Raw genomic sequence first — 26,854 nt, forward strand, 5'->3', positions numbered from 1 at the left:
AGGTTCAAAACCATCGAATTGTGAGGGACTAGAAATAAGAAACTGTTTTTTTCAGACATTTCTTGAGTCACATCAAGTGTCATTTCCTCTTTTTCAACCTTCTTTTGAATTCGCCCGTTTTGAGGAGGACTTCGGTTCGCTGAAAATTTTGATAGTTGGATCTAAATTATGTAAATCTACCATTGCGACAAATAACCCAAAAACAATGTAGAACTTTTGAAACATTTCCTGACTTTTCTAGAATTCAAGGATTGCTGAAACTCACAATTCCTGTCACTTTTCTCCTTGTTTTGATCATTTTTTGAATTAGTCATTCGGTCTCTGTCGTAGAATAGAAATAGTCTGATGTTTCTCTCCAAAACTTGGTATACACGGCGTTTCTGATGACGTTGAAGATTTGAGATATTCAATATGCGGAGAAGAGGTGGACACGTACACACCAAGCTATGTTTTCACAGTTCTTATTCGCATGTAATACTGTTTCGAAAAATAAATTTGAGAATGTACAGAAACATACACAAATATTTTCGGATTTAGCTGTTTCAGGATTACTGTAAATTGAACTTTTATTCATATAACTGTTCACGATACAGTTCCATTTTCTATGATAACAATCTGAACACACGTTCCCAAATTTACCTGATTCCATTTTTTTTCCATCTGTTCCGGTTATCCTTCTCATCGTTTTTTCATTTTTCCCTGGTTTTCAACATTATTCAACCATTTATTCAACTTCAAAAAGAAGCAATGATGTCCAATTGTTTGAATTCAATGATAATCCTATTCGTCATCATTATATCAGTCACATCTCAAAAGAATTCAAATCTCGGAATATTTGCACAAGAGGATCTCATGTTGGCGAAATGCACTGAACCGTATCAGGTGAGAGGGTATCGGACATTTCGCAACTGAGACGTTCACTTAGTTGCGAAATGGCTAGTAGGGAAGTGTCGCGGTGTCAAGAAATCAAGGAAGAACATTCGGTCTTTCCAACACAGTTGGCTCATCGAGCACTCCCTCTATGGGAACTGAGAAACAGAACACAAAATTTGTGAAATTCTCAATAGAGCACACTTGCAGTTATGAGAATTTTAAATATCTACTGTTTCCTCTCGTCAGTAAAAGATTCACAACCTTATTCCCAATTATTCAGAAACCTTTCTCGTTCAGATCTACATCTCGTCCACCCTATTCAACGTGTCTGGTCACGAGATTCTCGATCCAATTTTCATGAAAAAGTTCTCGGAATTCACAAAGAATGTTTCGACGTGTATTGGTCCGAATGTTGTCGGCAACACTGCCCGTCACTATCGATTCTTCCTGGATGCTCTCGCATTTATCGGAGAGACATTGTACCGCCCATCTGTTTTCAGGTGTTTACACAATGTGAGTAAGGGGGAAATATCTAATCAAACGGTTTCACATAAAACTTATCTGAACTACAAATCTGACATTCACATTTCGATGCTTTCAATCTCTCCAGATGTCCCCAAAAATCAATTATTGCTTCCAAGCGAACACGCACATTTATTACGAAAATGTTGTGAGAATAAACAAGAAGAAAACGAGTGATTTCAAGACTATCGTGGATTGTGTAATTGAAGAGATGAAGGTAGATCAAATGTGTAGAAACAAAGAAACGATCCAATCGATTGGTAGATCAATGAATGCAATTATTCTGGTGGCTCAACAGTTCAAATATTTCAAAACGGGAAGAATGAGACCGATGGTTTTTAATCCCGAGACACTTGGGTAGTTGGAGAAGAATTGAACTTTTTGTTCTGTTTCGGAAAATTAATATTAAGGAAGAGGTGGTACTGTAGTGTTGAGACTGCATTCCTTCGAATCACAAAATAAAACAATTCAAAAATCTAAAATTCATTCATTATTTTCACAGAAAAGGCTGTCAAGATTTATGATATCCGGGAACGAAATAGATGTTTGCACTGCCCAAACTCAATGGATAGAGGAATACTGTAGCAGAGATGATGAGAGAAATGAGGACGAATGAGAGGGACATGGCTGAAATCATAAAATAAGAAAATCAGAAACTTCTGGAACAAACCTTCTGCATACTGGATACTGTAGTTGGGCGTCAGTCGTTTTTCACAAGAAATCGGAGAGAATTGGTGATGAATGATCGATGGCATATTGACAGTATCCAAAAGCCAATTTTCTCTCCTTTTAGACCATTTTTTCAAGTATTTCTGCGAAATATACTTTTCGGAAACTCCATTTATGGAATGACGGAAGTCGGAAGTAAAATTCCTTATCCGAAAGTCGGAAGTCGGAAGTGAAAAAATGCCCGGAAGTCGGAATTCCATGCAACTCTGGTGTATATGGATGTTTTGAAACAGGGAGACAGTTTATAATCTCCCCTGAAGCCTAGAATTCCAAAATCAGGGCATTTCTGGATTTCGACTTTTGAAGGACAAATACATTGAAACTGAGTTGTTTTGATAGAAATTCAAATCAAGGCATTCAGAAACAGTGAAAAGTCAAAACCGTATTGATTGAGACAAATTAAAATCGGGAACGTATTGGAACTAGTTGTTTTGAAATTCGAAAGATGGCAAGTCAAATCAAGACAATGGCAAGTCAATCAAGGTTTTCAAGTGACCTTAGGCTACATTCATATATCAAAAGTTCACGGAGACATTTCAATAACACATACATTGTAGCTGGGTAGTTTAGATGGCAAGTCAAATCAAGACATTCTGAAACTGTGAAAAGTCAAAAACGATTCAAAAAATTATGATATGAATAAATGAAAGAATCTTATTAAATTCCAAAACCGGATGCTTCTAAATTGTGACTTTTCATTATCAACAACGTTGAAACTGGGTTAATTTAGATGGGAAGTCAAATCATGACATTTTGGAACAGTAAGTCAAAAACCGAATCTTTACCGATTGAGACATTTTAAACCTTTGAAACAAACTGTTTTAAAACTGTGACGTTTCAAAACCGGGAAATTCTGGTACCTCGAGTGTTAACCATCTCATATTCGAAACCGAGGAGTTTTGACCCGGTTCCATACAAGAACTTTCAAAATAACTAAAATTAGAAATTTCGCGGTATTGAAGTGTCTCGGACTTTCATTATACATGTCTTAAAATATCTAAAATCTTCAGAAATGGATTCCTGATGCAATATAACTCTAGTCTCTTCACTTCACCAAAATGGTCTGCTTGAATACGTCTTATATGCTGAAGACTAATAGAGAAAAACAACGCAGAGATTATGATGATGATATGAGACAGTACTTTTTGAATTTTATCCCATTTTTCAGAAACCACCAGAATTTTCTGTTTCAACTTCTCCATGAGTACATGTTCTAAATTCTTCACTTCAATTCCCCTCCTCTCATTAGTTACTCACTTGCACTTTTCAATCTTTTCAAGAAACCATCTAATTAAATTCCAAAACCGGGGTGTTTCAGAACTAAAATGTTCAGTATACAAAAATTGGGTAATCAAGATGGCAAGTCAAATCAAGGCATCTTGAAACTGTAAAATGTCAAAACCAATTCATTAATGAGTAAAACTTTTTGAAACTTGGAAACAAGCTGGGGATAAATAATTATATGAACCTCCAATATGAGCGGTTTCATTTTCGGAACCTGTTTACTTATCTTGTCTTCCAAAATCGATGGAATTAGAAAGTTCTCTGTTTTTTGCAATGTCTCGAATTTTCAATGTACATGTCTAAAAATATCTCGGTCGTGATCGAAACACTACGCTTAAAAATCTTCAGAAAAGGATGTCTGATACAATATAACTCTAGTCTCTTCACTTCACCAATGTGGTTTGATTTTTGCTAACTTTGTTAAAGATGGTTAAGGCAGAACTAATAGCGAAATACCCCGCGAGATTATGATGATGACATGACACAGTATTTTTCTGGGTCCTAGAAAACACCAGAATCTTCTGTTTCAAATTCTCCTAGAGTAAAGTTTCAAAATTCTTTGCTTCAATCAGTGTGTGTTTTTCGAAACTTCTTATTCGAAAATATCTATTTTCGAAAAAAATTCGAATGATATTCGAATAATTGTTCGAATATTCGTTCGAACAGTTGTTCGAAAATTTATTCGAACAATTATTCGAACGAATATTCGAACAAATATTCGAACGACTATTCGAATATTCGTTCGAATATTCGTTCGAACGTTTCTTTCGTTTGGTAAACTAGGCGCGGCATGTTCTTTCGGGGTGTCGTTTGCAGTTTGTTTTTCTTCATTGCGAAATAAATATTTATGATGAAGATATGTGTTAGCAGGGTTGGGAAATTCCGGGCCGGGCCGACTGAAAAATTTTCATCGGCCCGGCCCGGCTCCTGTAGAAATTTAAATATTGTTGAAAATTTTTTGAAAATTTTTTTGATTTTTTGCAAAAAACGTCGAATTTTCTACAATTTTTTGGAAAACCGATAAAAACTGAAGCGTACAAGAATTTCGACTATTTTAAATTTTCAAAAAATTGTGCAAAAATTGTGCACATTGTTGAAGCCGGGCCGGCCCGGAATTTCCCAACCCTGTGTGTCAGAACTATTTCGAATGTTTTGAACAGTTCAGATGGAAATTTATCCACAAAACTAGCAATTCTTGCGAAAATTTTCCGTCGGGAAACAATACGTTTTGAAAAACAGTAAAAATTTTCAAATTTTATTAGAAACGATATTCGAAAATTGTTCGAATAAAATTGCCTTCGAATACTGTTCGAACAATTATTCGAATAGTTCGAATAATTATTCGAACATATTCGAATAAGTATTCGAACAAAATATTCGAACAGTATTCGAAAAATGTTCGAATAATTATTCGAATAAATTTTCGAATAATTATTCGAACGTCGTCGAAAAACACACACTGGCTTCAATAGAATACTTCCATCTTATATTCTCTAACAACTCACTTGCACTTTTCAATTTTCTCAAGAAACCAGTCCTCATCTCTCAATGTTTTATCATTGTTTCTCACCAGATCCGCATCGATATTCACTGATTTCTCATCTGGTTCACTCTCTGAAATCTCTTTCAATTATTCTTCTTCTCTCCTGAAATTGCCTCACTTTTATATCTGACTCTCCTCGTCGAGTAACCCGATAAAATGATCTTATTCTGGTGTTGTTCACTTCCTTTTTCTTTATCAATTTGGAAGTTTTGTGATGATTTTTCAGACATTTCTTGAGTCACATCTAGTGTCATTTCCTCTTTTTCAACTTTCTTTTGAATTCTCTCATTTCGAGGAGGACTTCGGTTCGCTGAAAATTTTGATAGTTGGAGCAGTGCATATCCATCATTGTGGCAAATAACCCAAAACAATATAGAACTTTTGAAACAGTTATTGACTTTTGCAGAATAACAAATCCAAAATCGCAGTAATATAATTCCTTCTATGATTGATGTAACTCACAATTCCTGTCACTTTTCTCCTTGTTTTGATCATTTTTTGAATTAGTCATTCGGTCTCTGTCGTAGAATAGAAATAGTCAGATTCCTTCCAAAAGAATACACGTTTAAGATGACACGTGGAATGGATGATTCGGTGAAAATGAGGACATGGGGTGGACACGTACATATAAATTTATGATTTTACAGTTTTTATTTGCGGGAGCATAGAATATTGCTTCGGAAAATATAATAGAGAATTTGAGGATATACAGAAACACGAATATTTTCAGATTTAGCTGTTTCAGGATTACTGTAAATTAAACTTTCATTCATATAACTGATCTTTTTTTCCATCTTCAATGATAACAATCTGAATACACGTTCCCCAATTTTCCCTGGTTCTATTTTTCCCATCTGTTCCGGTTTTTTTCTTTTCCGTCCCCTTATCATTTTTCTCTCGTTTTTAACCATTCATTCAACTTCAAAAAGAAGCAATGATGTCCAATTGTTCGAATTCAATGATTATCCTATTCGTCATCATTATATCAGTCACATCCCAAAATAATTCAAATCTCGGAATATTTGCACAAGAGGATCTCATGTTGGCGAAATGCACGGAGCCGTATCAGGTGAGAGGGAATAGGCGACTTTTCGCAACTTTTGCAACCATACAATTTTTGATTTTTGCTTCGAGAAAAGTCTCAGATTCCTTGAAAAACTCGAAAGTAAAAGTCATGTGGTTGCGAAACGTCACAGTTGCAAAATTAACAGTTGCTAAATGTCATAGTGCTTGAAAACGGGAGAACACGAGACCTAGGAGGCTCATTGAGCACTCGCTTTATAGGAACTGAGAAACAGAACACAAAATTTTTCAAATTCTCAGTAGAGCACACTTGCAGTTATGAAAATATTGAACATCTACTGTTTCTTCACGTTGATGAAAGATTCACAACCTCAACCCCAACTATTCTCACATACCACAGAACCCCCATTTCTCGTTCAGATCTACATCTCGTCCACCCTATTCAACGTGTCTGGTCACGAGATTCTCGATCCAATTTTCATGAAAAAGTTCTCGGAATTCACAAAGAATGTTTCGACGTGTATTGGTCCGAATGTTGTCGGCAACACTGCCCGTCACTATCGATTCTTCCTGGATGCTCTCGCATTTATCGGAGAGACATTGTACCGCCCATCTGTTTTCAGGTGTCTACAGAATGTGAGTGAGGGGAAAAAAGACTGTTTCATCTAAAACTTATCTGAACTAGAATCATATCTTTCACATTACTACTCAGAACAAATTCAGATATCCCCAAAAATCAATTATTGCTTCCAAGCGAACACGCACATTTATTACGAAAATGTTGTGAGAATAAACAAGAAGAAAACGAGTGATTTCAAGACTATCGTGGATTGTGTAATTGAAGAGATGAAGGTAGATCAAATGTGTAGAAACAAAGAAACGATCCAATCGATTGGTAGATCAATGAATGCAATTATTCTGGTGGCTCAACAGTTCAAATATTTCAAAACGGGAAGAATGAGACCGATGGTTTTTAATCCCGAGACACTTGGGTAGTTGAAAAAGAAGTGAACTTTTTTGTTCTGTTTCGGAAAACGAATATTTCAGAGAAATGTACTAATACTGTAGTGAGACTACTGCACTATTTTGAATCACAGAATAAAACAATTCAAAACTTCAAAAATGCATTAATTATTTTCACAGAAAAAGCTGTCAAGATTTATGATATCCGGGAACGAAATAGATGTTTGCACTGCCCAAACTCAATGGATAGAGGAATACTGTAGCAGAGATGATGAGAGAAATGAGGACGAATGAGAGGGACATGGCTGAAATCATAAAATAAGAAAATCAGAAACTTCTGGAACAAACCTTCTGCATACTGGATACTGTAGTTGGGCGTCAGTCGTTTTTCACAAGAAATCGGAGAGAATTGGTGATGAATGATCGATGGCATATTGACAGTATCCAACTGCTCATTTCCAGAAATAAAGACGGGAAATTGAGTGTATCCTTGAATTCGAAAGTGTCTATCCCAGTTGATGAATCCACGAATATCACGGAGTCGTTTGTTGTTTAGGATCACAACTCCCGGATACGATCCATTCGTTTCGATTTCAGACAGACACGGCATTTGGGGCATCCGAGAGTATCCAGAGTTGATTAGTTCCACACTTCCCATGATTTTACGCTGGAATTGAAGGAGAGGAGTAATTGGGAAATTACAGTTTTGGAATTATCAGATAGCAGTTAAGACAAAAATTAAAAGTTCCAGGAAAAAATTTACTGTTTTTTAACAGTACCAAAAAGACATAACTGAAATGAACCGTGTTTCCTGACCTTTTATTATGAAAAATATCAGTTCTGTGTGTATGTGAATTCTTTTATCGGATAACCACAAATAGATGAAACTTAATAACAAATCCGATATTTTTGAGAAAAATGAGGAATTCCTGAAACATGAAAATTTTGGGGGGAATTAGAAAATCTAGACTATTTCTGTTGGATTCTTCCGCTGACTTGACGGTAAAGTGAGTAATAAATACAGTCATGAAATCATGTCACTGTTCCTAATAATTCAAAATTTCCTAACTTTCTCCATGGCTGTTTAACTGTTATGTGAAATAATGTAATGAATAGAATCACTATTAGATTCAGTTGGCTTGTATCGAGTTTCTAGACTTTAGGAAACTGGAAAATATATTCTCAAAGTTTAGATATTTCCAGAGAAAAGTATTTGTTGGTCCTATTAGGAGAAAGTATTTTGATGAGAAAAAGTGAAAACAAGCCTAGGCTTACCAGAACCCAAAAATATTACTGTTTCTCAATTACTGAATTTCTGGGAGGTGAAAAACACAATAGTTGGGTAGCTGAACTAGAATTATCTCCTAAATTTAATGTTCCCAGATCATTTCATAATGACGTAATTAGCAGATTTGTCGTCATTTTTGAGTCAACTTTAATAAGTCTGGTTGTCAGTTAGTTGAATCTCAGGAGAACTATTATTTGCTTAATTTCAGAGAATGTCATTAAACTAATCAAAAGATGACTACTATGAATAAATAAGAAAATTTATATGTATTTTACAGACCGACTTCAACCAAGTGATGAAATTTCTAGGCAAATCTAGTATGTTATCAAAAAAGAAGGGTCGATTGAGTAGGATCTGCTGAAACTCTACGGAATGCGAGAATTGCAGAAAAAAGGTTACCCTGAATCATTAATAATGACTTTTGCAAATCCAAAAATTCTTGAAATACAAAGCTTCCTAATGCAATCATTTTATTTCTTAATCATTTTATTTTTTGAAAAAGTGATTGGATTACTATTCTCAACTGTTTTTTGTGATCATATTGCGGTTTTGAAATGGGAATATCAGGATTTTGGAAACAAAACTATAACCAAAAGTTAGGCTGATCACGCAAAGACTATGGTAGTTACGATACAAAATACCATATCTTCTATTGCCAATTCGACGGTGCCTAGCAAGAATCATTTGGATATTGAGCGTGATAATATCTTAAGTTTTTGAAGCTGTGAATTTTCAAGACTCTGACCGATATTGATTGACTATCCAGTAAGAATATGATGAAACTTTGTAATCATAACTTTTTTGAAACAGGCAAAACAAAAAACCAAGACCAAAATCAGGCTAACAGTACATTTATTGCGTTTTGTAAGTTTATTGAATTGAGCAGACTGTTTGAAAATGTATATGAATGGAACGAAACAGGAAACTTTTTGATTTTTGGTTTTCCCACATACTTTTCACTTCCATAGCGAATCACTTTAAAACTACAGTAATCTATTGAGCCGAATGATCCCTACCGAGAAAAATGCACGAAAAATACAGTAGAGCGAGGAATGCATATTCTAACAATTTTAAGTCTGGTATGTTATGGAAAAAGACAGGTCGATTAAATAGGTCTACTGAAACTTTGTAACAATCGGGTCATTACGATCATGATTACAAGTTTCAATAAGTTGTCCTGTTTTCAATAGTCTTCATAGTTACAAAAAGTTTATGCCTATTCATTCCTCATTTTGTTCATGTTCCACACTCACCAATTTCCTGAAATCAGCCCTTTCCAAATCGATATTCCTTAATTTCAACTGTCCATGAAACACTTCACACCATTCAGGCCATTGGAGGAGTGCAGTTCCATTCACGTATTTCAAATTTATCTTGCTACAACCTTTCGGTGGGAAATCTGCTGGAAAAGGGACTGTTTCATGAGATGCATGTATTATCGGAGTAAAAAAGTTCCGACATTTTTTCTCGTTGCGGACTTGAGATTTCGGCGCCGCCCACTTTTGCAATCTTGCGGCGCGGTGTTTCGCAAGGTAAGCGCACAGTGGCGGTTTATAGTATTTTTCACGAGTAAAATATATGGAAAATGTCAGTTTTCTGTCAATTTTAAAGAATTTTCTTTGAAATATCATTCTGAAAAGCAATATTGACAATAATTGCGTGTGTTTTATAAGTTTGTGTCACTTTTTCAACAGAACTCGTTAGATTTTCGCCGTATCTCTTTGTTTCTTTTCTTTTTCCCTTTATTGCATGATTTTTGTTATTTTTCAGGTTCCAAATGACTCTCAAACAACGTCTCTACATGTGCATGTTCCATAATCCCCAAGTTTTGTGTTAGTTTGATTTCAGAACTTTGTTTTCTCTCCGCCATTCTTTTGTTTCAGAGTGATCGCTTCCAATGGACAGCCGCCGGACATGTCGCCAAGAAGTCAACGATGTCATCGTCGCCAGCTATAAATTGGAGTTCAATTTCTGTTGTCGTGTTAGTTGCAGAAGTAGCTTTTGTTGTTCTCTCCGCCTGTATTCTTTCAGATGACCAACAGCACCACAGATTCGGAGAGGAGTCAAAAACGATGAAGAAAGAAGGCTTCAGTGTGAAATGAAGGAGAATGAAGAGAGGGAAAAATAAGAAAATAAGAAGGAAAACGAATGGAAAGCAGGGAACTGTGATGAAGAAAGAAGAATGAAAGAGGTGGCGGAAAGGAAGAGGAAAAAACGAGAAATCTTCACAACAAATGAGAAGGGAAGAAACGAAGGAGAAGAAGAGACGAAATCTACTCGAGTGAATCATCCCCATCGATGTCATTATCGATCTCATCATCGATGTCTTCATCGATGTCTTCATCGATGTCTGACAACTCGTGCTCCTCGAATACTTCAGCGGAAATCTCATCATCGCTATAAGCGTCTTCGTCTTCCGAATCATCAATGCGGATGTTAACAAGACGGCCTTGCTCATCCGTCTCGTAGAGAAGAGAGAAGTCAGTGTCTTCCAGCATCGTCTCTTTTTCCAACATCATTGCTCTCGTTTCATCTTCGTCTTTGCGGCATTTATCAAAAAGAGCTTTTGCGTCTTTTGCTTTAAAAGAACGGAGGAAGCCAATCGTTCTACTCTCCACCTGAAAATAGAAATATGTTTCGTTGCACCTCTCATCACTAACAATCGGAACTTTGTCGTCTCTATTTCCCATATTGCGGATATTCTGCTTTGTTTGGGACCACAAAAACTCGATTGGATTCCACATGCAATGATAGGGAGGCAATCTTAGGATTTCTACTCCCCAGACTTCTTCTGCCCAGGCATCAAGTTCGTAAACTGTGAACGCCTCCTTCCCGCCGTTCTTTGCGACATATTCCTTGGACAGTTTGTACAGCTGGGGCCTCAACGTCTTTGCTGGAAACGGAACGCCATGTGCAGTAAGCCACTTTTTAAGGTCCGCTTTCAAAGTAAGGCTGGTTGGAGGCTGAAAGAGTCGACATAAGTTTTTCATATAGTATTTTGGATATACTTTTTCCCGGGTCTTATTATGGTACGGGGCGTTATCCATAATAAGAACCGGTTTCCGGCCAGTTGGAGCGGCGGCTGCAGCAAGAAGTGGAATAACGCGGTGCATGTATTCCTCACACGCCGTACTATTCATATCTCTGTGATAATCTTCATACTGCTCATCCACGTTTTGTCCCGATACTCTAAATTCTACACTTTCCGGAATTGTTCCCATTTCTGTGAGGACTGCAAGTACAATTCCTCTTTTTCCTTTTTCCTTGGGTTTCTCCGGACCAGAAACTGGGGCGCCGATATCAGCCATTTCTGCCCTCCGGTACATTGTTCCATTTTGATGCTGCCATCCACTTCGAGCACTCATCCCGTCATGCGCCCAGGTTTCATCGAAAGCTGCAAAAAACGCATTTTCTTTGTTCAACGTCTCCTTTCTTGAAAGATATTGCTTCCTTGCCGCGATGATGTTGGGACGTTCTTGGAGGACAGACATCCGACCAAGTTTCTTGAAACAAAATCCAAGGCCAGAAAGAAGAACTCTAAAATAAGAGAGACCGAATCGGTACTGAATTGAAGATTTGGCCCATTTCCAGATTCTTTCAGCAGTAACTTTTTCCTTTCTCTCCCAATAATTGTGGACTTCTTTCACGATCTTAGAACGTTCATACAAGGTTAATCTGGAGGCAATTTTTCTACTTCTTTCTCTTTTTCCCATCTCCTGAATCCTTCGTCTTCTTGCTGGAATCGGAAGACCTTTGCAGTAACGAGATACTGTAGATCGATGGAATCCAGAAAAAGAAGCAGTTGCCTGATTCACGGCGTGGAACATTGTGTAGACTGAGTCAGTTCCGAGTTTCTCGTTGATCATTTTGATCATCGTTGACAGATGAGATACAATCTCTTCACCACTATTGGCTAATATCTTATTAGTGGTGATTTTGGAAAAATCTTCCACTTTCAGTGATGCGATAGTTTTGCCGATTCTCGTGTGTACTTCTTCCATCTGACAAAAACCCAATTAAATGCTTATTCTGTTTATTCAATTCTCTCAACCTTTCTTTGGAAGTAATCATGAGCAGTGGAAACTGCTATTTCAGATGACGTTTGATTATCCACATTCGCCGTGTCACATGTTTCTACACTCTCATATTCGAAATCCGTCTGAGTCATCTTCAAACACATGAAATTATCCAGTTTGTGTGGAGTCACTTGTGTTTGCTTGTTTTGGAATTGCTTCGGGATGAATTTGAATTGCATCGGGTTGGGAACAACTGCTCCAGCAACACGAGAACCAGGTGACGGAACACTACGGAGAGAAACACGGACCAGGCGAGGAGTACTTGTAGATGAATCCATACTTCTATTTTTTACCCTGTATATTTTCCAAATGACACTTCTTAATTAAACCAGCTTGAAGCTGCATAAAACTTTAACTGGGGCGTACCCTAACATGAAGCCCAACATTTCAAAATTGGATAAAAACAATATTTATTAACAGTTTACACGCTAATATCATATTGCACAATCATTTAAATGAATTTTTCCACGAAATATTATTTTCTTCTTCCTCCACTTCCTTCTTTTTCTTTTTCTTCCTCTCTTCTTCCTCCAGTTCATTCTTTTTCTTCTAATTCCTCTCTTCTTCTCCTTCGTTTCTTCCCTTCTCATTTGTTGTGAAGATTTCTCGTTTTTTCCTCTTCCTTTCCGCCACCTCTTTCATTCTTCTTTCTTCATCACAGTTCCCTGCTTTCCATTCGTTTTCCTTCTTATTTTCTTATTTTTCCCTCTCTTCATTCTCCTTCATTTCACACTGAAGCCTTCTTTCTTCATCGTTTTTGACTCCTCTCCGAATCTGTGGTGCTGTTGGTCATCTGAAAGAATACAGGCGGAGAGAACAACAAAAGCTACTTCTGCAACTAACACGACAACAGAAATTGAACTCCAATTTATAGCTGGCGACGATGACATCGTTGACTTCTTGGCGACATGTCCGGCGGCTGTCCATTGGAAGCGATCACTCTGAAACAAAAGAATGGCGGAGAGAAAACAAAGTTCTGAAATCAAACTAACACAAAACTTGGGGATTATGGAACATGCACATGTAGAGACGTTGTTTGAGAGTCATTTGGAACCTGAAAAATAACAAAAATCATGCAATAAAGGGAAAAAGAAAAGAAACAAAGAGATACGGCGAAAATCTAACGAGTTCTGTTGAAAAAGTGACACAAACTTATAAAACACACGCAATTATTGTCAATATTGCTTTTCAGAATGATATTTCAAAGAAAATTCTTTAAAATTGACAGAAAACTGACATTTTCCATATATTTTACTCGTGAAAAATACTATAAACCGCCACTGTGCGCTTACCTTGCGAAACACCGCGCCGCAAGATTGCAAAAGTGGGCGGCGCCGAAATCTCAAGTCCGCAACGAGAAAAAATGTCGGAACTTTTTTACTCCGATAATAAGAAGAGAATCGATTTTGTGGTTGGTAGTCTATTTACAAAAAGTTCTTACCTGTATCACAAGAAAAAGAAGAGCTAACCAGATGGATTGCTAGAGGGAACAGAAGAATAAGTCGACTGCAATACTGAAGAACGGGCGGGAATTTGAAATTTCATTCACAAAGAAACTCACCATTCCAATCGTTGGAGCTACGTGGAAATGAGTATTTTTTCTAAAATTTGATCGGAAGAGTTCAAGTTTTCACGTGAAATTTCCACTTTTGCAGTCCGGAATTCCACGTATGATTAGTTGGAATAAAAGCAAGATGAATAGAGCTTATTTTAGAGTTTCTTTGATTGAAAAATGCTACATCAAGACTATATTGGAAAGCCAAGTAAGTATTTGTGATCTACATAAATACTGGAAAATCACTTCCAGACCCATTTCTACTGGGATCGAATTGTCGTTACGTGAATTTTCCGACCGAAAAGAAGTGTATCAATTACTTCTTTAGCATTCCAACGATTCATAATGTTAATTGGTAAGTGAGGAGTATTTCAGATTCCTAGGTTTTCAATCCGGGCGCAAAATGCACGCCCTTCCCTTCTTGGCGTGTCACCTTCCTTTCTTTTATCCCCATTCCCTTACTCTTCTCACGCGAAGGTTTGGTGTAGTGGTTAACATGTTTGTTTTTGAATTTGCTCCTCCCGAGTTCAAACTTTTTTGTTTTCTTTTTTTTAAATTTTGCCGCCCCGCAGAAACGGCCGCCCGGATGGAAAGCCTATATTTCAAATTTCAAATTACCTCTAGTAAATTCCAGGAAATTCACAGTGGACACCACAAATTCCGAGGAAACAAACAGTGTAAAATTCAGTATTTCCCAGAAGAAAGAGCCGAAAGCGTATGGTTCAATTGAACTGGAAGTGGGACTAGTTGTTGAGAATTTGGAGAGTTCAGAGCATTCGATTAGAGCAATCGGGCGGTATGAATTCACAAAAGACACGAATAAAATGATCATCGATATTCCGGGATACGATAGAATTTACGATGGGAAACAAGGGTTTTTCGATGAAAAATCAGGGGAGAAAACGTTTAAAATTCGATATAATATAGTTGTGAAGTCGTCGAGATTGTACGATTCTGTTGAACTTTTCGATTTTTATCATTTCGATTCGACGATTTTCGATGTGGAAGTCAATGTTTTCGGTCACCAGATGTTCTTGTCGAAGAAGGTTAATTACTATCTAATTAATTAGCCAATTAACTAATTATATTTCAGTTGATTTCTCTCCAATCTCCCCATCTTTATCACATGATTGAATCTCAAAATATAATTTATTCGGATCTTCCAACCGGTTGTTTCTTCTACATTTTCCATGATTTTCTCCAAATAATTCACGGAGTTGATCTCCAATTGGATAGTATGTCACTCCATCACTTTTCCATATCAGAAATCAATCGAATTCAGACGAAAACATCAGCAAATTCCTCGATTTGGCCGATCATCTGGAAGTGCCACGTGTCACAGAGTACTGTAAGAGACAGATGATAAATGGATTGGATGGAATGACGACGAATCAGATGGTCGAGTTGGCAGAGAAGTGGTCATTCTGGGATATTGTGGTGGGGGAAAATGGATTTCTAGATTCTTGAGATTTGTGAATTTTCAGCCCCGTAAACTGGCTCAAGCTCATTGTTTGGCAGATTTAAAGACGCAGGACTGGGATTTGGATAAGTTGGAGAAAGATGTGATCGATCAAATTACTAGAAGACTTTTTGAATTGAACTGTTAGTGTTTCAAAGAAAAATGACAATCAATAGTGTACTTGAATGAAATGAGATAGAATTTACAGGAATAAGGGAATTACATCAATTAAAACTGAAAATACACGAAATAATTTGGCTAAAATATCGATTAATTACAATACTGATCAAATTAGTGAAAATATTTCAGGAAAATATCACAATAAGATAAACAGTGAGTTGATTAGATTTCATTTTGATTCATCACTTGCATTTGGATGTCCTCTGGCTGATTTTGTTGTCTCACTCGATCATTATCCGCTTGTCGATCGTCATCTCGTTGCTGCTCTGCGACAATTCCGGCACGAGCGCGTTGTTGTTTTTTATACATTCGGCTGGAAATTTTGAGTTTGTCCTCACTTTATTCCTAGAAGTAACTCACTATAAGAAGAAAGAGAACGATGCGGCGACGACGGTGAAGGTGACACCGGCGATTTGTCCATTAGTGAACTTCCACGTGTCACCGTCTTTCGCATACATCATGTTTTCCATTGTTGACTGCAATTGGAGAATTTGTTTTTTTTTTTCGAAGAATCGGAGAAAACTGAATCAAATAACTGAAAATAATCACAGAAATAAGATAGAAAGTGGAGGGTCAACCAACAGATAAACAACTCGAAAATAGACGATACACCGATTTATCACAGATTTTCAAACTTTACACGACAATTGTGGTTCACAATTTGTGGATATAAATACATTGATCAAGAATACACGAAATAATAAAATAAGGAAGTCCGATTACATAATAGCACAAAATAATGAGTAAATTATTGAAAATTAGCTGATTAGTAGTGAGTTGCTTATTGATTCGTCGCATTGTAGTTTGGCAATTGTACCGGATCCAGGGGTTGTCCTTGTCTCCGATCTTCTAGGTTTGCCCGGAAAAATCCCCAATCTGCTTTAGACTGACAGCACTTGTAGACGCTGCTGAAAATTTTAAAAATTGAGATTTTACGGCCGAGTTCCTGTAAAATTGAATGAAAACTCACTATGCACCATAACCAACGATACAGGCACCGCCCACCCAGAGGATTGTGGAGACTAGGGAAGGGAGTGGCTCAGAAGGTACCTTTGGCCAGGAGATTTCGTTCGCGAAGTTTGCTGGATTCATTGTCGTCTGCAAAAAAAAGAGGTTTTGTTTTCGAAAAGATGAAACGAGAGAAACAGGAGGCAACGAACGGATTTATAATATTTTCGGCGAAAAAAGAATACGAGAATCGAAAGAGAAAAGTGATGAGAAATAAACCAAAAAGTTGAAAAAAATGACAAATGTGCAAGAAATTTTGATTTAACGATATTTCAACACGAAGGAATGGCGCCAAATTTGAATTCGGATTATTTTTAATTGTTTTTTTCAGGAGATTTTGAGGGTTTTTGAAATTTATTGCATCGAACATCTGAAGAAAAACTGAAAAATTGAGAGAAAAATCTGAAAATGATGATGAAAATTCAAACTTGGCGCCATTCGTGTCGAGATATCGTTGGCGCGAAACTCCATGCGCCTTTAATTTAATTGTCATCATCTAGAACTTTCTGATCCATTTTCCATCATTTTCTCTTACTTTTCACTACATTTTTTCCGATTTTTTGTTGAATTTCTGTCGTTTTTCACTTCTTTGTCACTTAATTTTATTCTCACACCTAAAGCTTGCATTCATTTCAGCACGAGAAATGTCGTTGCAGGCAGCGGTGGATTTTTTTGTCAAACACAAAGAAGACGTGGCTATGGGTCTCATGGTGTTCTGTGTCACCGCATGGATAGTATTGTAAGTTATTATTTTGTGAAGTGCTTCTCTAAAAACTCTTTTTTTTCAGTATTATGTACCTCGCGTTAAAGTACAAACGCAAATCGATCGCATTAGAAATCAGAATCGAGCAACTGCGAGAAAGAATTGACCATCAGCGAAACATAATAAACGACTATCGACAACACAGACACAGGATTGCCGGGCAAGAACACATGGGAGTTGTTGACCTTCCTCCAGCCGAAGGAATGGAAATGCAAGAACTTCCTCAACAAGAAAGAGCTGAGGAACTGCCTCAACAAGAAAGAGCTGAGGAACTGCCTGTTGGACAAGAGCAAGATGATGACAACGTTTATGAACGTCTTGTGCTCAATTAATGTATATTTCGAAATATTTGCTATATTTTGAATATAATTTTTAATTTCTAATCATCAAATACTCACTTCCCATCTTATCAATCGATTATTCTCTCATTCGTTGCCTAATTTACTCATGTAATTCCATAAATTTCGTGTAATATTTCTTTTTTTTCTAAATTGTGTAATAAACGTTTCAAATTTGTCAATTCAGAGCGGTCGCTAAGATCTAGGAAATTTTCGGACCAGGCTTGTTCGGAACTTTTTGTCCGAAAAAACAAGTCGGAAAAGTTTTCCAAAAAGTAAAATTGGAAAATGTTCCGAAAAAACGAGTCGGAAAAGTTTTCCGAAAAGTAAAATGCCTGCTTCGGACCCATTCCATTCCTTCCAAATAATAACAATTTCAGTAAAATTCAAGCAGAAAACTGTCTGAAAACAAGCGAACAGTTCACACAATTTACAAGTTTCATTTTATTTACACGGAACTTAGAGAATCACATAATTGAAAAATACACGAGATTAAATTGATAAATTGGCCAATAAATATTATTACAGGTTGAATCATATTCAAATTAACGAAAATATTTTGAATGAGTAAATAAAGGATCGATGAGTTGAGTATTGATTAATTAATTACAAATTAAATTAATATCAAGACGACGATGGGAGCTGATTAATTCAGATTTCGCATTTCGATGCCACCGACTTGTGCGCGTGCTTCTTGCTCTCCTTGTCTCACGATATTATCGAAGTGTGCATCTTCTTGACGATGTTGGTACATTTTGTACAGTTTGCTGGAAATTTCAGGTTGTTTTAAACATAAACTGGAATAGAAACTCACTATCCGGCGAAAGAAATTACGCCGGCGACGATGAGGCCGGTAATTCCGACGGTTACTCCCTGCGACATAGGCATAGGATAAGGATGCGTTTCGGAAAGTGAGGCATTGCCTGTCAAGTTGTAAACCATAGTCCCTTCCATTGTCGTCTGTAAACAAAATGAATATTTACAAGATTTATGAGAAAAAACGGAGGACAAATTTGAGTAATTTTCGAAAATTTTGAGTGAAAAAATGAAGAGAAAACCTGAAAAACGAAAGAGAATGATTCGAAAAACTGAAAAAAATGATGACGAAAATTAAAGGCGCATGGAATTTCGCGCCAACGATATCGCGACACGATTTATGAAGATTTGAATTTTTTAAATTTTAAAATTAATTTTTCTGACTTTTTCAGTGATTTTTGCTATTTTTCATCCGTTTCCCTTGATTTTTCCCTTAATCTTTGGTTTATTCAGCAGCTAATATCAATAAAATAAGCCTGAAATTTAAAGAAAACAACCGAAATTAATAAAAACTCGGTTTTGGCGCCAACGATATCTCGTATCGAATGGCGCGAAATTTCATCCGTTCATTTTTGTTTTTCATCTTTCTCCTAATTTTCGTCACCGTTTCTCGCAATTTTCAACGTTTTAGCTCCGCTTTTTCAGTCCCTTTAATACTTTTGCATCAATTTTTATCATTTTTCGCCTCCTTTTCCCATTTTTCTTCAAAAATAACGCCCGAATTCCTCATTTTCAGACGACAATCGACAGAATGGTGAACATCGATCACGAATTATACTGGGAGAATCCATCCGATAGAACAGTCCCCTTACCTCTAGCAACCTACATAGCCGGTGGCGTTTTCGGCGCCATCATCATCATCATACTCGTCGGAATGTGAGTTTTCAGCTAATACAATTTTGGTAAAAACTAAAAGTATTCATAACGAAAACTCTAATTTTCAGCGGAATCTACCTGTGGCGAGTAAAGCGACGAGAGCAACGACAACAAGCATTGGATGCAGCGTTCCCGCGAAGTGCGTATGAGCAAGAAATGCAGTTGATAAGAAACCAACAAAATGCTGCTAACGCGGCGGCCGCTGCCAATGGTGTCAATCACTAATGTATATAAGTCTCTTGGTGAGATATTCTCATTATTTTCCAATGTAATCTAATCTCAACTCACTAGTCATTTTATCACTTCATTACTCTGACATTTCTTGTACTTTTCGCTCATGTAACTTTGAATTTCATGTAACATTCCACAGAATTTGTGATAAATCTATGAAGCAAAGATTTATTGAAACAAAAAGGTAACCAGGAAATTCATTTGAGTTTGAGTTCTCTGAAATTAGAAAAAAACATATGAAGACTCCGCCCATTCCCCTGAAACAGAACTAACTCTCTGATGAATTTCCGAATTCGTTTCCAAACAACTCGACAATTCTCAATATTGTCATGTGCTGCATCGGGAACCCATTCAGGAGTGACCTACAAAATTATCAATGGAGCGAAGATGCAACAAGTGGGAATACCTTTGTAACTGCTCTCTGACATATCAACTCTCCATGTTCAATCGGAACAGTTTTATCATCTTTTCCATGAATTACCAGAATTGGAATTGTGACTTCATGAATCTGAAATTAAGGGAATTCCGATAGAGCGCACTTGCACACTCTCACTTTATCAATGGTTACAAATCGATCCAGACAGCAAGTGGGCTTCTCCAAATGCTTCTTCCTTCCAATCATATTTCCGAAAACTCGAAGAAGTGAAGTGGGCGGGGCTTGTAGAATCACTCCAGCTGGCGGTTTCCGATCTTTTTCCTCTTTTAACAACTCAACAGTCGCAGTTGATCCAATTGAGAATCCAAGAAGAACGATACGACTCGGATCCACGTGTTTCTCCATTGTTATATACTAATTAGTTATAATTAGTTAATTGACCAATTAGCTGTCTAATTACCTGATAGATGGCTCGAATGTCAGCGTATAGATTGTGTTCGGAAGCGATTCCGCGGCTCCGGGACGTTTCGACACCAGACATTTCGACCCCATTGAAAATCGAGTAAAATTTGTCTCAAAAAGGATATGGTTTTAGGGTTTGAAGGGTTCGTGGTTTGATCCCGGGTGCTTGAAAAAGTTTTTTATTTTATTTTTGGCTTTTTGGTACCAATCTGACAACCAGGGTTTGACCCCCACGGGTATCAATGTTTTTTGTTTATTTATTTATAATTTTTTTTTTTGCTTTTGTCTAATGACAGGTCGAAATATTTGAGCTATTAACCAACCCGATACGATTTTTTTGAAGAAAGTTATTCAATAAAAACCGTCGGCCCGGATCGGACCGGATTGCAAGCATGGAAAAAATTGAATTCACAATAGAAACAAATCAATAAAATGGAAAATTGAGGGAACATCTTTAAAGTTAAGTTTTTGTATTAAATTGCGCATTTTCGATCATAAATACTGATCATGCGTGTACCAAGCAATTTTTCGCCTTCGCAATCGAATCTGTTTTTAATGTCAAAAATTACGGTAGCTCCAACCAATACCAGTTTTCCGATATTTTTTTCGGAACATGGATACTGTGAATAGTTTTTTATTTGAAAATGAATACAAATCAGAAAGAAATGGCAGAATTTATGTGTTACGAGTCTGGGTGGTGGTAAAAATAGTGCGGATAGATGAATGCAATAGAACAGAGTGTTGAAATTAGAGATAAAATATTATTGCTCACATCATTGATTTGGTCTTCGAGATGAATGTGGAGAGTGAAATATCAGTGTTTCCTCTGGCTTTGATATATAGATATTTATTGTTTTCTACGAGAAACTCTCCAATTGTTCCATCGCCACGACGAATAGAATACTTTATTCTGTGTGAAAGACCATCTGGACCCTCAATTGTTTCTTCAGATCTAACCGCGATTAGTCCAGCTGAGATTCTGAATATAACATTTAATGTTTTTGAAAGAAAATTATATCTCTTTACATTTCTCTAACTCTGTCTATGCAATTGTCTATATTTATGAAAATGAGCTCGATCATTTCTAGAGTCCATTTTGGTGTCCATCCAGAATACCATCGGTAAATAATAAACTCTATATTAAATTCAATTAAGTTTGAATTGAATATCCAAACGGAAAACGAATTGCAGCATTCAAGTTCACCACAAGTGAGCCAGTCGGAATTTCGAACGATCAATCGGTCAGTACTGTACCGGAATCGGTCTCCATAGAAAGAGAATTCAGGAGTTGGTTTTATGTCGAGTGTCAATTCGCATATCGCCTTTTGTCGCCTCAGAATGTGATACAGTATTTCATCATCTTCTGGTGTGTTCTCTGATTCTCCAACCAATTTCAGTGATTTCACACAATTAGTGTCTCTTCTATTCCCACAATATGAATCGATGATTGTTTCGTTTTCATCTCGTGTAAAGTCTTGGAAGTGGAGTTCCAGATCAGTCAGAGTGATATTGAAAATGCAGGATAGATGATCGATGTACTTTCTCAAGATAAATATATCATAGTCATTGGATATGTACACTTTCAGATATCGATTCACCATTGAGTTTTTTTCTCTACAAAATTGATACTAATTTATATATATATATATATATATATATATATATACAGTGGCGGCCATAATCTTATTCCGCTAAGGTTTTTCGGTCATAACTTTTTTCAAGTTGGTCGGATTGATCTGAAACTTTGGGAAAACATTTATTGTAAAGTTTTCGTTATATTTAGTCAACATTCTGGGTGAAAAATCATGTTTCACAAGTTTTATGTATAATTTTCGAAAATTACGAAAATTTGAGAAATCGCATATTTTCATTTCCATGATCGGTTTATCAAAAATATAGTGTATAATTAGTGTTTTTGATAGTTTTCTAATGAAAACAATTTTGATGTATATTTTTCGACCACTGGACCACTACTCTTGACTTGTTACCCATATATTCCGGGCTGTCAAAGTTGGGGAGTTATGATATATGAGATTCGAACTTCAAACATCTGTAAAACTTGTATTTTTATAGAAAACAGTATCGAAGTTTACGATGCTATTCAGAAAAGTGTGGAAAACATTTATGTAACACTTTTATCTCGATGGAAGCCCTAAATTGCAGTACCCGTCAAAAGGTTATAAACATTGGCCTTTTTCAGTTAAAATTGATCAACTTTAAGATTGTGTCATGGTAATACTTATTGTCCCATCAAGTAGATTTTTATTGAATCATGCAGATTAAAAGTAGAGCTTCATTTTTGTAGTTGACAACTTTTTTGTGCGGACAGTTCCTGGAGAGTTATAGTCATTTAATGATGACAGCTCAAAAATCACTCTGTTTTGCACTGAAATTCGTCCATTTGAGCGAGAAATTAGTTTGTCAAAACGTAACTTGCAAGGGAGTGCTCATACAAAAAAGTTGTCAACTACAAAAATGAAGCTCTACTTTTAATCTGCATGATTCAATAAAAATCTACTTGATGGGACAATAAGTATTACCATGACACAATCTTAAAGTTGATCAATTTTAACTGAAAAAGGCCAATGTTTATAACCTTTTGACGGGTACTGCAATTTAGGGCTTCCATCGAGATAAAAGTGTTACATAAATGTTTTCCACACTTTTCTGAATAGCATCGTAAACTTCGATACTGTTTTCTATAAAAATACAAGTTTTACAGATGTTTGAAGTTCGAATCTCATATATCATAACTCCCCAACTTTGACAGCCCGGAATATATGGGTAACAAGTCAAGAGTAGTGGTCCAGTGGTCGAAAAATATACATCAAAATTGTTTTCATTAGAAAACTATCAAAAACACTAATTATACACTATATTTTTGATAAACCGATCATGGAAATGAAAATATGCGATTTCTCAAATTTTCGTAATTTTCGAAAATTATACATAAAACTTGTGAAACATGATTTTTCACCCAGAATGTTGACTAAATATAACGAAAACTTTACAATAAATGTTTTCCCAAAGTTTCAGATCAATCCGACCAACTTGAAAAAAGTTATGACCGAAAAACCTTAGCGGAATAAGATTATGGCCGCCACTGTATATATATATATGACGGACTGACCTTATTTGTACCTGAGCAGTTGGAATCCAATTAGTTACAAACAAATCGTTCCTTGAGAACCCAATATCGTCCTTTCCACTGATTTGGAAAATTGATAAAATCCATCGAGTATTTGGATAATAATTGAATTCCAATTGTATTTCTCTCTTTTTCGAAAATTTCAATTGAAATTTCACTGCTTTCTCTTTACATTTCAGTTGGTTTCGAAGTGACTGACATACTGTTTTACACCGTTTACTGCATAGTGACAGAGATAATCTGAAATTGACAATTAGAGTGTCTTTATATTCAAATAAAACTTACATTTCGAATGGAGTCATCAATTTAAGCCCATGATTTAGTACTATCAATGGGAGTCTGAATAAAGGAAATTCCAAAGACATTGATTTTTGTGGCGACGAGAGGAGAGAAGAGGTAAGGCAAATGAGGAAAAAAGAGAGGTCAGATGGGGCAGCTGTTTCTGCACGATGGATAGGCTCATTATGTGTTCCGAACAGGCATATGGTGAACCAAATCGAGTCTATCTGCCATACCTCTTCTCTCCTCTCGTCGCCACAAAAATCAATGTCTTCGGAATTTCCTTTATTCAGACTCCCATTGATAGTACTAAATCATGGGCTTAAATTGATGACTCCATTCGAAATGTAAGTTTTATTTGAATATAAAGACACTCTAATTGTCAATTTCAGATTATCCCTGTCGCTATGCAGTAAACGGTGTAAAACAGTATGTCAGTCACTTCGAAACCAACTGAAATGTAAAGAGAAAGCAGTGAAATTTCAATTGAAATTTTCGAAAAAGAGAGAAATACTATTGGAATTCAATTATTATCAAAATACTCGATGGATTTTCGTTATGGCTATAAAAGGACATCGAGAAACAATTATTGATAAGTTATACTCGATTTTTCAAAGAAAGAATTCGGACAAACATGAGTTCTCGGAAACAACATACGGGGTTCATATACCCAATTGGATTCCAACTGAACGTTCTCTGGAGGCAATTAGGTCAGTTATTTCAGTTCATCTGTAGGTGATGACGGATTCTGATGAGCCAGAGCTTTGAAATCATCTTTACCGATAGATAACATGGACGTTCTCATTGTCTGAGTTTTCGAATTTCATTTCAGAGATCAGAATGCTGTGGAGGAGAAACTTCTGAAATTTTACGTACCCATGGAAGATGGATGTTTCGGATTTCGCACATTCATCAGTCATCTATCCTATATTTTCAATATAACACTGACTGATCTGGAACTCCACTTCCAAGACTTTACACGATATGAAAACGAAATAATAATATATTTATATTGTTGGAATAGAAGAGACACTAATTGTGTGAAAGCATTGACATTGATTGGAGAATCAGTGAACACACCAGAAGATGATGAAGTTCTGTATCACATTCTGAATCGACAAGAAGCGAAATGCCAATTGACACTCGACATAAAACCAACTTCTAAATTTCATTTCCATGGAGACCTACTTCGACACAGTACTAACCAATTGATCGTTCGAAATTCCGACTGGCTGAGTTGCAGTGAACTTTCATGCTTCGATTCGTTTTCCGTTTGGATATTCAATTCAAAAATAATTGAATTTAATATAGAGTTTATGATTGAACAATGGTATTCTGTATGGACACCGAAATGGACTCTAGCAATGATAGAGCTCATATTCATAAATATAGACGATTTCATAAACAGAGTTAGAGAAAGGTAATAAGAGATAGAGAACTCTTTCAAAAACATTAAATGTTATATTTATTCAGAATCCCAGCTGGACTAATCGCAGTCAGATCTGAAGAAACAATTGAGGGTCCAGATGGTCTTTCACACAGAATAAAGTATTCTATTCGTCGTGGCGATGGAACAATTGGAGAGTTTCTCGTAGAAAACAATAAATATCTATATATCAAAGCCAGAGGAAACACTGATATTTCACTCTCCACATTCATCTCGATGACCAAATCAATGATGTGATTAATAATATTTGAAATGAAGATCAAGACTTCATTCTCTCATAATTCGTTATGTAATTTCAACATTCTGTTCTATTGCATTCATTCATCCGCACGACACTGTATATTCCTGACTCTTGCAACTAAAACTTGACGTCTGTAATTTCCGTTCTAATGTATTCATCTTCGTCCATCTTCAACAAACACATCACCATATTTGTCCAGGTTCGAAAAATGTCAAGGCTCAATGAGCACACACAATATCAGTATCTCTTTTCTAATCAATCCGAAACGACGTAATATCTCATTTCATTCACATCCACCCATCACAACCCCCAAAACACAAACAAACGGGCGGTCAGTTGGCTAGCCGCCCGTAAGAAGAAAGGTGTCCAAAACTGCATTCTTTTTGCTCTGTGCTCCTCTTTGTTGACCATCTCTCCCTTTTCGAATAAACAAATTCTATCTTCGACCCCTCTTGGTTCTGATTAGAAGCAGCGTGAATAGTAACCTCTAGATCAACAAATAGAACTTTCAAAATGTGTTTTTCCGTTAAACTTTAGTGAGTTTCTGAAACCACGAAATTTTTCTGAGAGGCGGTTGAAAAATAGAGCGACAGTTTTTACGGTGTACCATGTCACGTTGCTTTGAATTATTGCCACATCATTGGAAATGGTCAAAATTGTTCACATTCAAATACTGCAGATAGATCATGACTAGATCTTTATTTTTGTAGTTGACAACTTTTTCATTGCTCCTCCCACTTTTGAGATATGCGGGATTTGAATACAAAAACATCATTCTCTTCTTGAGATGCTATAGAGCAAGAACTAGAAAAATTATTGAAAAGTTGTCAACTACTACAATAAAGATATGTGTTTGGTCTACTCCAAAGTGTAAATTCAGTAAATTCAAGACCTCTGGAAAAACTGGAAAAAAGGTTATTAATAAAGATTTATATTCTTAGTAGAAATCTCCCACTTTAGGATCTCACCAGAGTATCAATAATTGCTCATTTTGTTTGAACCTAATGTTTTTCTTAAAGATCAAATCTAGTTCTTCATTTTTTTAGTTGACAATTTTTTGGTAACTCTTACAGTTTTTGAGATGTGATCCCATAAAACCCCTAATATGCGAAAGCTTGTCAGGCGATTCTATACAATTTGATGTTTAAATTTACTATTTTTCAATAGATCCAACCCGGAACTCTATTTTCTTAGGTGACAACTTTTTCATAGCTCCCCTGGTTTTTGAGATGCCTTCAAAGATTGTGTTGTTCTGCTGCGCCTTCTCCTGTGAAAAGGCACTTGGACTTAAAGGCGCACATCACAAAAATGGGCGGAGCAATCAAAAAGTTGTCAACTACAAAAATGAAGATCTAAAATTTATCTATTTAATAA

The 26,854-nt window shown here is 36.3% G+C and overlaps 15 protein-coding genes across 15 annotated transcripts; 6 read left to right on the plus strand and 9 right to left on the minus strand.

Moving 5' to 3' along the window:
• Positions 1-771: 771 nt before the first annotated feature.
• Positions 772-1,756, plus strand: GCK72_012780 (uncharacterized protein; the record flags this gene model as incomplete). Its single annotated transcript, XM_053729394.1, has 3 exons — positions 772-882; positions 1,171-1,386; positions 1,484-1,756. 3 exons carry the CDS (start codon positions 772-774, stop codon positions 1,754-1,756), a joined length of 600 nt encoding a protein of 199 aa, XP_053584166.1.
• Positions 1,757-1,906: 150 nt separating this feature from the next.
• GCK72_012781 (uncharacterized protein) lies at positions 1,907-2,150 on the minus strand (the record flags this gene model as incomplete). Its single annotated transcript, XM_053729395.1, has 2 exons — positions 1,907-2,022; positions 2,066-2,150. The coding sequence occupies 2 exons, from the start codon at positions 2,148-2,150 to the stop codon at positions 1,907-1,909; spliced, it is 201 nt and encodes a 66-aa protein (XP_053584167.1).
• Positions 2,151-4,909: 2,759 nt separating this feature from the next.
• Positions 4,910-5,462, minus strand: GCK72_012782 (uncharacterized protein; the record flags this gene model as incomplete). Its single annotated transcript, XM_053729396.1, has 3 exons — positions 4,910-5,022; positions 5,070-5,261; positions 5,414-5,462. 3 exons carry the CDS (start codon positions 5,460-5,462, stop codon positions 4,910-4,912), a joined length of 354 nt encoding a protein of 117 aa, XP_053584168.1.
• Positions 5,463-5,909: 447 nt separating this feature from the next.
• GCK72_012783 (uncharacterized protein) lies at positions 5,910-6,970 on the plus strand (the record flags this gene model as incomplete). The annotated part of the gene is made up of 3 exons (XM_053729397.1): positions 5,910-6,020; positions 6,395-6,610; positions 6,698-6,970. 3 exons carry the CDS (start codon positions 5,910-5,912, stop codon positions 6,968-6,970), a joined length of 600 nt encoding a protein of 199 aa, XP_053584169.1.
• Positions 6,971-7,126: 156 nt separating this feature from the next.
• GCK72_012784 (uncharacterized protein) lies at positions 7,127-7,595 on the minus strand (the record flags this gene model as incomplete). The annotated part of the gene is made up of 2 exons (XM_053729398.1): positions 7,127-7,242; positions 7,286-7,595. 2 exons carry the CDS (start codon positions 7,593-7,595, stop codon positions 7,127-7,129), a joined length of 426 nt encoding a protein of 141 aa, XP_053584170.1.
• Positions 7,596-10,498: 2,903 nt separating this feature from the next.
• On the minus strand, positions 10,499-12,579 carry GCK72_012785 (uncharacterized protein; the record flags this gene model as incomplete). The annotated part of the gene is made up of 3 exons (XM_053729399.1): positions 10,499-10,843; positions 10,886-12,226; positions 12,277-12,579. The coding sequence occupies 3 exons, from the start codon at positions 12,577-12,579 to the stop codon at positions 10,499-10,501; spliced, it is 1,989 nt and encodes a 662-aa protein (XP_053584171.1).
• Positions 12,580-14,033: 1,454 nt separating this feature from the next.
• Positions 14,034-15,463, plus strand: GCK72_012786 (uncharacterized protein; the record flags this gene model as incomplete). Its single annotated transcript, XM_053729400.1, has 6 exons — positions 14,034-14,064; positions 14,109-14,211; positions 14,491-14,902; positions 14,950-15,091; positions 15,139-15,293; positions 15,341-15,463. 6 exons carry the CDS (start codon positions 14,034-14,036, stop codon positions 15,461-15,463), a joined length of 966 nt encoding a protein of 321 aa, XP_053584172.1.
• Positions 15,464-15,657: 194 nt separating this feature from the next.
• Positions 15,658-15,965, minus strand: GCK72_012787 (uncharacterized protein; the record flags this gene model as incomplete). The annotated part of the gene is made up of 2 exons (XM_053729401.1): positions 15,658-15,808; positions 15,856-15,965. The coding sequence occupies 2 exons, from the start codon at positions 15,963-15,965 to the stop codon at positions 15,658-15,660; spliced, it is 261 nt and encodes an 86-aa protein (XP_053584173.1).
• A 311-nt stretch (positions 15,966-16,276) lies between these two features.
• GCK72_012788 (uncharacterized protein) lies at positions 16,277-16,587 on the minus strand (the record flags this gene model as incomplete). Its single annotated transcript, XM_053729402.1, has 2 exons — positions 16,277-16,403; positions 16,466-16,587. The coding sequence occupies 2 exons, from the start codon at positions 16,585-16,587 to the stop codon at positions 16,277-16,279; spliced, it is 249 nt and encodes an 82-aa protein (XP_053584174.1).
• Positions 16,588-17,147: 560 nt separating this feature from the next.
• GCK72_012789 (uncharacterized protein) lies at positions 17,148-17,598 on the plus strand (the record flags this gene model as incomplete). The annotated part of the gene is made up of 2 exons (XM_053729403.1): positions 17,148-17,242; positions 17,292-17,598. 2 exons carry the CDS (start codon positions 17,148-17,150, stop codon positions 17,596-17,598), a joined length of 402 nt encoding a protein of 133 aa, XP_053584175.1.
• A 652-nt stretch (positions 17,599-18,250) lies between these two features.
• On the minus strand, positions 18,251-19,414 carry GCK72_012790 (uncharacterized protein; the record flags this gene model as incomplete). Its single annotated transcript, XM_053729404.1, has 4 exons — positions 18,251-18,371; positions 18,419-18,564; positions 19,247-19,329; positions 19,375-19,414. The coding sequence occupies 4 exons, from the start codon at positions 19,412-19,414 to the stop codon at positions 18,251-18,253; spliced, it is 390 nt and encodes a 129-aa protein (XP_053584176.1).
• Positions 19,172-19,521, plus strand: GCK72_012791 (uncharacterized protein; the record flags this gene model as incomplete). Its single annotated transcript, XM_053729405.1, has 2 exons — positions 19,172-19,296; positions 19,365-19,521. 2 exons carry the CDS (start codon positions 19,172-19,174, stop codon positions 19,519-19,521), a joined length of 282 nt encoding a protein of 93 aa, XP_053584177.1.
• A 203-nt stretch (positions 19,522-19,724) lies between these two features.
• GCK72_012792 (uncharacterized protein) lies at positions 19,725-20,308 on the minus strand (the record flags this gene model as incomplete). Its single annotated transcript, XM_053729406.1, has 4 exons — positions 19,725-19,743; positions 19,801-19,889; positions 19,934-20,035; positions 20,081-20,308. The coding sequence occupies 4 exons, from the start codon at positions 20,306-20,308 to the stop codon at positions 19,725-19,727; spliced, it is 438 nt and encodes a 145-aa protein (XP_053584178.1).
• Positions 20,309-21,133: 825 nt separating this feature from the next.
• Positions 21,134-21,966, minus strand: GCK72_012793 (uncharacterized protein; the record flags this gene model as incomplete). The annotated part of the gene is made up of 2 exons (XM_053729407.1): positions 21,134-21,344; positions 21,620-21,966. The coding sequence occupies 2 exons, from the start codon at positions 21,964-21,966 to the stop codon at positions 21,134-21,136; spliced, it is 558 nt and encodes a 185-aa protein (XP_053584179.1).
• A 2,030-nt stretch (positions 21,967-23,996) lies between these two features.
• On the plus strand, positions 23,997-25,476 carry GCK72_012794 (uncharacterized protein; the record flags this gene model as incomplete). Its single annotated transcript, XM_053729408.1, has 4 exons — positions 23,997-24,139; positions 24,185-24,502; positions 24,625-25,212; positions 25,266-25,476. 4 exons carry the CDS (start codon positions 23,997-23,999, stop codon positions 25,474-25,476), a joined length of 1,260 nt encoding a protein of 419 aa, XP_053584180.1.
• Between the last annotated feature and the right edge of the window lie 1,378 nt (positions 25,477-26,854).

Source organism: Caenorhabditis remanei, chromosome IV (assembly GCF_010183535.1).
Source record: "Caenorhabditis remanei strain PX506 chromosome IV, whole genome shotgun sequence".
In the NCBI taxonomy this organism is placed as follows: domain Eukaryota; kingdom Metazoa; phylum Nematoda; class Chromadorea; order Rhabditida; family Rhabditidae; genus Caenorhabditis; species Caenorhabditis remanei.